This window comes from Heterocephalus glaber, unplaced genomic scaffold, assembly GCF_053883595.1.
Source record: "Heterocephalus glaber isolate CG9 unplaced genomic scaffold, H.glaber_assembly_v1.0 deba00001586, whole genome shotgun sequence".
Lineage (NCBI taxonomy): Eukaryota > Metazoa > Chordata > Mammalia > Rodentia > Bathyergidae > Heterocephalus > Heterocephalus glaber.
Genome location: NW_028258364.1, coordinates 8,974,677 through 8,985,725, shown reverse-complemented (window position 1 = coordinate 8,985,725; position 11,049 = coordinate 8,974,677). Strand labels below are relative to the sequence as shown.

The 11,049-nt window shown below is 34.7% G+C and overlaps 1 protein-coding gene across 1 annotated transcript in view; it reads right to left on the bottom strand.

Annotated features, from left to right (window-relative positions):
* Hspa4l (heat shock protein family A (Hsp70) member 4 like) overlaps positions 1 to 11,049 on the bottom strand; it is a 62,826-nt gene that overhangs the window by 33,974 nt on the left and 17,803 nt on the right. The window contains exons 2-3 of the mRNA XM_004854956.4: positions 5,164 to 5,221; positions 3,174 to 3,314 (exon numbers count right to left, since the gene is read on the bottom strand). Coding sequence (XP_004855013.1) covers positions 3,174 to 3,314; positions 5,164 to 5,221 — 199 coding nt within the window. The remainder of the gene's footprint in view (positions 1 to 3,173; positions 3,315 to 5,163; positions 5,222 to 11,049) is intronic.

Below are 11,049 nucleotides of genomic sequence, written 5' to 3'. Positions count from 1 at the left end.
TGGCAAGAAGACAGACATGACCTCGTTAATTATATGATCCCAGAACACATGTGTAGAACAGTTCCCAAAGCCCTGCATCTGGGCTTCTCTCGAGAAGGGTTTCCATAGGGTGGAATGGACCTGATCTCAGCCTGAGGCGCAGGACCCCAGCACCCACCTCTACATATAGGACCTGTATGTAGAAGTTCTCACAGGTTTCCTTGAGATTTGGACAGGTTAAAAGACACAGATGCCAACAACTTGCTATCATGACTTTCCTCACAGCAACTCGCTGTGCTTTCTCCAGGGAGGGTGTCCTTTTATTACTTTTTCTTTTACTCAGCCCAAACTTGCTATGCAGAGCCAGTTTTTGTCCCTCACTCTTCACTTTTATTTTTTAAAGTAAACTTGTCCACTGCTTTTTGCTCATTTTGTTCAAGTCTTTTTTGAGATAAGAAGGACCTGGAATCTAACTCCAGAGGAAGAGACAAGCAACCCAAAACCTGTTAACATTTAATTGGTGAGACACTTTTAGAAGGAGCAATTTGGTAACATTTGTACTAGTTTACATTCCCATCAACAATGTAGGAAGGTTCCTTTTCCCCACAACCTCACCAGCATTTCTTGGTTTTTGAGTTCATGATACTCATTTTTTCTGGGGTAAGATGGAGTATCTCAGTACAGTGTATTATTTTGATTTGCATTTCTCTAATGGCCAAAGATGTTGAACATTTTTTCATGTATTTATTGGTTATTTGTAGTTGTCTTCCTGAGAAGTATCCATTTCAATTATGCATTTTTGCTTGGTTGAGGGTTTTTTTGAGTTCTTTATATATTCTAGGTATTAGTCCTTTGTCTAAGGAGTAGCTAATCAAAAATTTTTTCTCATTCTGTAGGTTGTCTCTTCACTCTGTTGTTTCTTTTGCTATGTAGAAGTTTTCTGATTTAATATAATCCCATTTGTTGATTCTTGGTGTTATTTCTTGTGCAACTGAGGTTCTGTTCAGAAAGTCCTTGCCTATGCCTATGTCTTTCAGAGTTTTATCTATTTTTACCTTCCAGGAGGTTTGGTTTTTCTATTTTAATATCTAGGTCTTTGATCCATTTTGATTTTTTTTTTTGGTACTGGGGATTGAACTCAGGACCTTGTGCTTTCGAGGCAGGTGCAGCACCATTAAGCTAAATCCCCAGCCCTTGATTTTTTTTTTTTCTTTTTAATGTAAGATGAGAAACACAGCCCTAAATCCAGTCTTCTGCACATAGATAACCAGTTTCCCCAGCATAATTTGTTATAAGAAGCTATCTTTTCACCAGGCTATGTTTTTGGCCACTTTGTCAAAGGAATGATAGCTGAACATGCCTGAGGTTGTTTCTGTACCTTCTAGTCTCTTCCACTAATACACATTCTGGCTTTTTGTGCCAGTATCATTGTTTTATTTTTATTACTGTAGCTTTGTTATATAACTTGAAATCAAGGATTGTTTTTGCTATTCTAGGTCTCTTCTGGATCTGTATAATTATTTTTTCTAGTTCTGTGAAGAATGCTGTTGGTATTTTGATTAGGCCTGCATTAAATCTACATATCAGTTTTGGAAATATGGCCTTTTAAACTATTTCTTCTGCCTATCCAGGAACAGGGGATGTCTTTCAATTTTCTGATACTCTCTTCTCTTCAGTATACTGTATTTTTCATTATAGAGGCATTAACTTGCTTGGTTAGGCTAATTCCTAAGTAGCTGTTTTTGAATGGGATTGTTTCCCACTCAGAGATGGGATTATTTTCCAGATTTCTTTCTTGGTGGGTTCATTTTCTTTTTTTTGGTACTGGGGATCGAACTCTGGTCCTTGCGCTTAGGAGGCAGGCAGTGAAACCGCTGAGCTAAATCCCCGGCCCCGGTGGGTTCATTTTTGATGCACAAGAATGCTACTGATTTCTTAATGTTTATTTTGTGTCTACTACTTTAATGAATTTCTTTATTAATTTTAGGAGTCTTTTGATGGAATTTTTTGTGTCTTCTACGTAAATTACCATATCATCTGTGACTAATGATAGTTTGACTTCTTCCTTTCCTATGTTATCTTTTCTTTCTTTCTCTTCCCTAATTGCTCTGGTCAAAGTTTTAGGTAGCACATATTGAACAGGAGTAATGAGACTGGACACCTTCATCTTGTCCCTGACAAATGTTGTACTTCTATATCAGGTTTCTTTCACTTAAAATGTTTTAAAGCTCATGCATATTGTAGGACATATCAGTACTTCATTCTTTTTATGGAAAAAATTCCATTGTAAAAAAGTGTCATATGTTGTTTATCCACTCATTAATTGATGGATATTTGAGTTGTTTCTACTTTTTGGCTATTATAAATAATGCTATTATGCTAGGCATGGTGGTGCATGCCTCTAATCCCAGTACTTGGGAGACTGAGGCAGGAGATTCACCTCGAGTTTGATGCCAGCTAGGCTACAAAGTGAGTTCAAGGCCAGCCTGAACTATACAAACCCTCTCCTTCCCAAAAATGATGTTATGGATACTCATGTACAAGTTTTTGTGTGCACGTTTCAAGTTTCTTGGGTACTGACAAGAATGGAACAGTTGGGTCATTCAGTAACTCTATTTTGAGATATCCCACTACTTTTGAAAAAAAATCACGTTTTTATTAACCAATTTCTAACTGTTTGGGTATGTAGAATTAAAAGTCCAGAATCCATCTCATAGAAGAAAAGTTTTCTTTAATACAACTAACATACTCTTTGGGTCTATTCTTTTAAAACACATATACTTTTGCCTTTATCCTTTAGCTCATTTATGTGCAGCATTCCATTTTTGGAATCCCATGGCAATGGAAGATAGAAATTTTTCTTTTCAAATTCTTGTTCAATGAATTTTTCTAGGTAACATGTATGAATTTCATACAAAAATTCAGAAAATTGCAATCTTCTGCACAAGCGGTTCAGCTATTTTTACAAATAGTTTTACAAATACTAATAATTTCTTCCTTGTCAATAAAATTAGCATTTGAATTGAGAAGTTATTAACTAAATTAGAATTTTTTTGGCATTAAAATTATTACAGACTGCATAATGTCTTGGGTGTGTATGTGCCACATCCAGAGGGGGAAAAAAACCACAAATAACATTATCATATTTGGTTTATTTTGACGATATATTTGTACTATGGAAATATAATGCTTACCTTAACTCCTGCACTTCCATTAGGCATCTTCTGCAGTTCATAGGGAAGTCTGATTCTTTCCGTCTGCACAACAGGATCATCAAATGATCTCCCATGAAGCTTTTTGAAGCCATGAATTGTATTTCTTACATTTGTGACTATCTGTTGGCAGTAAACACATACTTATCAATTACTTAATGAATGTAAAATAAAATACTATGCTAATACTTAAAGGTACCAAGTCCCCTTACCCTACAGATCCAAGTTCAGAATTATAACCAGTTTTCTGATTTCCTAATGATAGTAAAGTGATACAATGAGAATGCATACATTTTTAAATATTACCTCCTATATTCTGCTCTTATCCTAGGGATTAACACAGTATCTTCAAAAGAGAACACAAAACCTCAGAATTTTTCAAATAATATGAAAGTCTGTCTATAACTCCTCTTTGTTTTTCTCAACACTTTTGTTCCAATGTATTGGTATCTTTTTTGATGTTATTTCTTTCCCTTGGTTTTTGTTTGTTTGTTTTTTGAGACAAGAGCTTGCTATGTATTCCAGACTGGGCTTGAACTGAAGATCCTCCTGCCTCAGCCTCCCAAGTGCTGGGATACAAGCATGCACCATCATGCTTGGGAATTTCTTATTTCTTTCTACTTTCATGTCTGTGTTTTTATTCAACTTTTGTTTTATTGTCAAATATTTTATTCTTCTCAGTATCTAATTCGTGAAAATTTATTATGCACTAGCCAGTGATAAGACATGTTTCTAGGCTAGTAAATTAAAACCCCTTCCATGTAACATAGTGCTAAGTGAAAGAAGCTTATTTTGTTAGTGGCTTGTATTTTGACAAAGTAACTTTTTCTTTAACTAGAACATGTAGTTCAAGCTACATAGTATTGTATATTGTGATCCAACATATGCCCTTGTTGGGACCTTTAAAGCCAAACATATGCTGATCTTCAATTATGATATGAAAAGTACCAGAATGCTCAATAACTATGTTGATTTATATAGTTCTAAGGAAAAATGACCTATGGTTTGCTTTTGTAAATTCTTTATTTTTTGAGGCAGGCTCTAACTGTGTAGTCCAGGCTAGCATAGAGCTTACTATGTAGCCCAGGTTGACCTTGAACTTGCAGCAGTCCTCCTGCCTCAGCTTTCAAAGTACTAGGATTACTGGCATGCACCATGACGAGCATCACTGCTTTCTTTATACACTCTAATTATTTATGATATACTTATAAGATCTGCCAGCATATGAGATGTAAACTTAAGTGAACCATTTTAGCCCAAACTCAATATTTATATAGAAGATAAGTATCAATATTTATGTAGAAGAAGATAATGTAGAAGATAAACATATTTTTCATATATATGACAATTATAAAAAACAGCCTTGATAAATACATAAGCAAAAATTTCTGGGTAAATGAGTCAGTTATCCTTATAAAGTTATAAGGAAAAAGGCCCTATTAAAATTATTTCAAAAGGAAGAAAAGATCCAGGAATATATGAAATAAAAGAAATAACTGAGGGCTTTTAGTTTAGTAAACAAAGTCCTAAAGTATCAAATGTTAAAAGTTAAGTGTTCTAGCAGGGCATGGTTACTCAAGCTTATAATCCCAGCACTCAGGAGGCTGAAGCAGGAGGATCACTGCAAGTTCAAAGCCAGCCTGAACTGCATAGTGAGACTCTGTCTCAAAACACAAAAGCAGTAACAAAAATAAAAGTTAGTAGTTTATTCATAAGCCTTTCAGAAGTCTACATACTTACCTACACAGGTTCCATAAAAAAGTAGTGGTAACCACAATGGGCTACCCAGAAATTCATTCCTCCATTTTCCCACCTTCTTTTACAAAGGCATTGGTTACTTGTCATGAAATGCATGTTCTAGAGACTATCCCTCATAAAAAAGTGACAACATAGGGAAAAATTAATGGTAACTTTGTTAGCATTATTCAGTTAATTTTGCCTCTAAGTCAAAAATTCCATATTAACAATTTACCTGGCTTTTAGCTGCATTTCCAATGGCTCGAGTTCTTGAGCCCAAAGATATACAGGCCCTAAATAAAGGAAAAACAAAAATACTGTTTGTTTCCATAGCATCTTTATGTTAATGTGCTCTTATTTTGCTTCTTCTCATAAAAAATAAATTTAAAAGGCTTAATGCAATCATGTTATTTAAAAAATATGTAGTGTAGATAAAGATTTACATAATTTTATTAAATTTTTCCTAAACAGGACAGTGGTCAGAATATGTTAGAATTTTTTTTTAAAAAAATGTTGCTTCCCAAAATTGTTTTTCCAATTCTATTTGTCTATGATCTGTTAAAGAAATTACTGTATATAGTAAGGCAAGGCTGCTTGAATTTAAACCCTGTCTTTGCCACTTTAACAGCTGAGTATAGAAATTACATAACCGTTATTTGCTTCAGCTTCCCATCTGGAGGGTAGTGATGATAGTACCTGTTCACAGTATTATGTGAGGATTAGTAAATATAGTTAAATGCTTTGAATAACTGGCATATGATAAACATTATACAAATGATTTTTTAATTATTGCATTTAAATATAACAAGGCAAGTACAGAATAACATTCACATCAACTACCATTTCATTGTGCGATTCAAGAAAATGTTTTTGTGAGTGCAGTTTTAATTACAGAAAAATATTTAACCAACAAACATTTATAGATATGATGTATATACAGTAAAAGATACAATAATCCCTGTCAAAATTTAGTTTATAAAAAACATCAACATAGAGAATGTTTAGTATTAAGTATGACATTAGCAAAAGGTAGAATAGTCACTTCCAGATAACAGGACTTAAGAAAAGCAAGAAGAGGTGATTTATGAATTCAGACAAGAAAGGTGATGGAAATTTTTAAATATGTGTCCATGTTCTAGAAAGGGACATTATTGATATACAGATACTGGTATATTAATCTGTTCCCCAAAGTTTTATGTGCAGGGAAACTTGGTTCCTGATGTAATAACACTAAGGTGTAGAACTTTTAACAGGTAGGGCCTGGAGGGAGAAGATTAGGTAGATTTTGGGGCACCATCCTCAGAAATACCCATTTCAAGAAAGTAGGTTAGGTATCATGTGACTGGATTAGTTTCCGGAGAATAACTTGTTACAGTGTGAGGCCCAACCATGTGCTTGTCCCCTTGTGCATGTGGCTGGTTTCCTACTTCTCTGCTGTTTTTATACAGCTACCAGACACCGTTGCCAGAACCCTGTACCACACTGTTTGAACCCTCCAGCTATCACCGTTGTGAGCCAAATAGACCTCTTTTATATGCTACCCAGTCTCAGGTATTTTGATACAGTGACACAAAACAAAGATATATAATTTTGTTCTCAACATGAAGGCCAATATAATCCTCTTGAAGACTAAGAGCATGAGACGCCTCTGCAAAAACTGTCCACCAGTAAAAACTTAAGTCTTTCTGACAACCATTAAGCTCTTCAAGGTCCCATCTTCAGCTGCTCCACCTTGTAAATTCAATCCAGGCAAACTAGCCTGCTGCCATTTCTACATGATATCCACCACATTTGTACCTCAAGACCCTTGTACATGCTGTTCCCTCTTTCTGAATACTCTGAGTATAACCATCCATGTGGCTGTGCTCTCTCTGCTCAAATGACAGTATATCAGAGGCACTTTTTCTGGAAATCCTATATAAATAACATTCTTGCTCCTCCCCAACACTGATACCTCATTATTTACCCAACTTTTCTCTATACTATGTATCACCATCTGATAGAATTTATTGTTTCTCCACACCAGAATGTGAACTCCAGGACGGAGACATAATATATGCCCACTGCCTTGGTCTGTACCATCTAGTATGGTAGCTACTATCCATATTTGGCTAATAAAATCTAAACTGAAATGAAAAATTCAGTTCTTTACAATTATTCTTTTTCTGGTACCAGGGATCAAATTCAGGACCTTGAGCTTTCCAGACAGGCGCAGTGCCACTGAGCTAAATCCTCGGCCCCTCAGAATTATTCTGACTCAAGAGCTTAATACACATATGTAGCCAGTGGATATACAGAAACAGAACATACATAGAACAGATACACAGAATAGAAAGTTCTACTGAGTAAGCACTGGTCCAGCTCTTTGGTACATAGTAAAGGTACTTACTGAGTGAATAGAATGATAGCTCCTCAGGGTAATGCTTATTTATAGAGATTAGGAAGAATATAACTGAGCTAGTTTCATAGGACAGTTTGCCAACAGAGTATGGAGGCCAGATTATATAAAGTCTCACATGTCAGATTATAAATCTGAAATTTATTCAGTTGGTAATAAAAATTCATTAAAAGTACAACTTTTAATGATAGGACAGAACAATGTATGCTAATAGATAATACACACTGGAAAGGTAATATTCACAGTAGTACTTTTCAGGGGCTGAACACGACACTATTATGTTGGAGACCACTGGATTTTCAGAGAAGTCACTCTGGAAAGGTGAGGCAAGAGGTAGGAGGATCATAAGCTCAAACTCAGCCTAGACAATTGAGAGAGACCCTGTCTCAAAAAGGGCTGAGGATTTAGCTCAGTGTGAAAGGTCTGGATTTAATCTCCAGCAATAATGGGGAAAAAAGTTAATTTAGTATATTTAACAGATGTTTGTTGAATAATTACTATGTGTCTTGCACTCTGTTACTTATTGGAGATAAGATGGTGAGAGAAAAAAGATAATTGTCTTGGTTCTTTTGGCTCTTACAATGGAACACTGTAACATACTCATACAAATATACTCGTGAGTATAAACATACTATATAAAATGGAAGTAAACTAAGTGTTTCAACACAGGGAGCACATAGTGCTATAACAGTAGATAAGAGCTGGAACTGACTAATAGAGGAGGGTCAGGAAAGAATTACTCATAGAAATGATTAGATTTGAAGGGTAGAGTAAACAAATGATGGGACAGAAGTGGTACAGGATTTGTGGGAATTCATACTACAGTATGAAATGAGAGGAAAGCAAGAAGTTATCAGTCATCTATATCAGAATGGTGGCAGTAGAGACAGAAGAAGGAACTTCTATGTAAGAAGTAAAACTAAAAGGACTTAGTAACAAACCAGATCTTCACTGTTCAATATATTACCCACTAGCCACAAGCACATGTGGGTATTTAGCACACAAAGTGTGGCTAGTTTGAATTGAGATGTTTATTTATTATAAGTATAAAACACACCCTGGATTTTTAAGATTTAATATTTAAAAATAATGTATCACATTATTTTGAAAATAATGATTAAACTGAAACAGGATTTCAGATATACTGAGTTAAATAAAATACATTAAAATTAATCTCACCTGTTTCTTTTTATCTTTTTAGTGCAATTAGTAGAACATTTAAAATTACTACGTGGCTCACGTACTTTTATTGACAGTACTGGCCTACATAGGAGGAAAGGGCAAGTGGCAACAATGTCTAGGTTTCTAGTCTGCATACAATAGATGATGGTATTATTCCATGAAACATAAAACATTTATAGGTGGGACATGATGGGGAAAGGAGAATCAGAAATTCTATTCTGGACATGCTAAGTTTGGGGAACCTTTGAGACATTCAAGAGGACAAACGTATTTAGAACTGAAATGTTAAAAGTGATGGTCAGAAATAGGGAATTCAAGTTACTGTTGTCTAATGAGATCTAGTGAAAAACAGGAAAATCAAGATAAAGCAGGAATCACTTGGCCTGATGACATCTTCACATATCTTTTAGTAACTCCTTGATTCAGTATATTTGTGACAAATTAAAAATTTACATTTCTAAAACAGTAACCTGTATGGAATGGTATTCCATCCTAAAATTTGTAATATTTTCATACTATACTGTTATAACTTGAGTGCACAGAAAATTTTTTCTTAGATTGATTCTGAAGAGTTTAATTTCTTTTTTCTTTTTTTTTTTTGTGCATGGTACCAGGAATGAAACTCTGGGCCTTGCGCTTGCAAGGCAGGCAACAGCACCAGTGAGCTAAATCCCCAGCCCTGAATTTAATTTCTTTTAGAAATGTGTATCTAAGTAAGACTCATTTTCAACTATCATTTATAAGTGCTAGTTTCTTTGAAATACACTTCACACATAATATCACTTCATAAAAGAAAGCCTGAGAATTATCATTATCAGATATTCTCAAAAGTAAAAAGCAGATGACTTTCGTTACAGTTTAAGATATCTAGTGTAACTAGACTTGGAAATGCTCAGTTTCAAATACATAAGATAAACTACCTCACAAAGCTAAATATCTTCAAACTCTTTCCTTCAGTTTTCTTTCAAAAAGATTCTAGAATGTTATAAAACCATTAACATGTTCCCACCAGCCTATTCTTCAAAATGTCTATATAACTTTGTAATAAGGGAAACAGACACATTATACTACATATAACAATGATATAAAAGTTTTTACAGAATAGAATATAGCTTATCCAAATGTAGATGGAATAATATATTTAAATACTTTGTATAGATTATTTAAACAGCTATTCAGAAATTTCATTTTCTACCTAAGAAATGGGAGGGGGATTTACAATGTAGTTTAAATCTCAAATATCCAATCTGACATTGCCACTGTTGTGGTAATCCCAGAGTCTCAGAAAATGCCACAAAATTCAATTTATACTTCTAAATATTCTATGTTTCCTTTAGTAGGGAAGGGGCATAAAAATCAAGTGACAGGATGTTACTTTAATAAAGTTGTATTTGTATTTTCCCATAAAAATTTATTATTAGTTCTCTAATTTTTATATAATTTTTATAAGCCTAATAAGCATCACTAGAGAAAACATACTGTGAAAACACTAAGAAATTTCTCACCTAGGAGGTCAGCAATCTACATTTGTTTGTTGCTTTCTTTTCAGTTTCCAAGGATCCAAAACCTCTCAATTTTACCATTTAGCTTTTAAATTAGCTTTTTTCTTTTGCTTTCCTTTGTCAGTTATATAAGATCACAGTAGTTTTAGCTTTTCTGCTATCACTGAATTGATGCTAAGAAACATAACTGGATTAATGATGATGAGAGGGGTACTCAAGTTTAAATTAAGGGGTCAGTCCTTTATATTACCAATTTGGTTCTGAATCATATTTTCAACCACTGAGCAGCTTGTTTCAACTATTTGCCAAGACATCTATAGAGTAGGATTTCTCAACCTTGGTACTACTGACTTTTTGGGCCAGATAATTCCTTTTGGAAACAGCAGGTTGTATTGTGTACCATAGGATTTTAGAAGCATCCCTAGCCTCTACCCACTAAATGCTGGTATTATCTTGTCCACTACTCCCCACTCATCAAGTTGTGACAATCAAAAACGTATCTTCAGCTATAAGATGTCTTTTGGGGGCAGCATTGCCTGTTTTGAGAATGACTGTCTTAGAGCATTTCTGAAAACAGTATTCTGTGAAATATAATTCCTCAGAGGATCAAATTAGATTGGGAAAATGCATCCTTATGAACCAATTAAGGGATCTGAGAAGTTCTACAGTGAAAAAAGTATCTATTGTTTCTCAAACTTAACTATTTGTAAAAAATGTTGTCCTAGAAGAGGGAGAAAGTTGTTTGTTAGTTTTTTTAGTACTGGGCATTGAACTCGGAACCTTGCGCTTGCGAGGCTGGCGCTGGAACCACTGAGGTGAATTCCCGGCCTGAGAAAGTTGTTTTCAAAAGGACTTATTGTTGCTATTTGCTCTCTAACTTGCTATGTAGAAAGATAAACTTCTAGACATATACGATTAATGACACCATAAAGTTTCTAATCTTCCATTATGGACAAAGACATAAGCATGTTAAGAAATATAACTTGAGGACTGGGGATTTAGCTCAGTGGTGCCACCACCAGGCTTGCAAGTCAAGGTC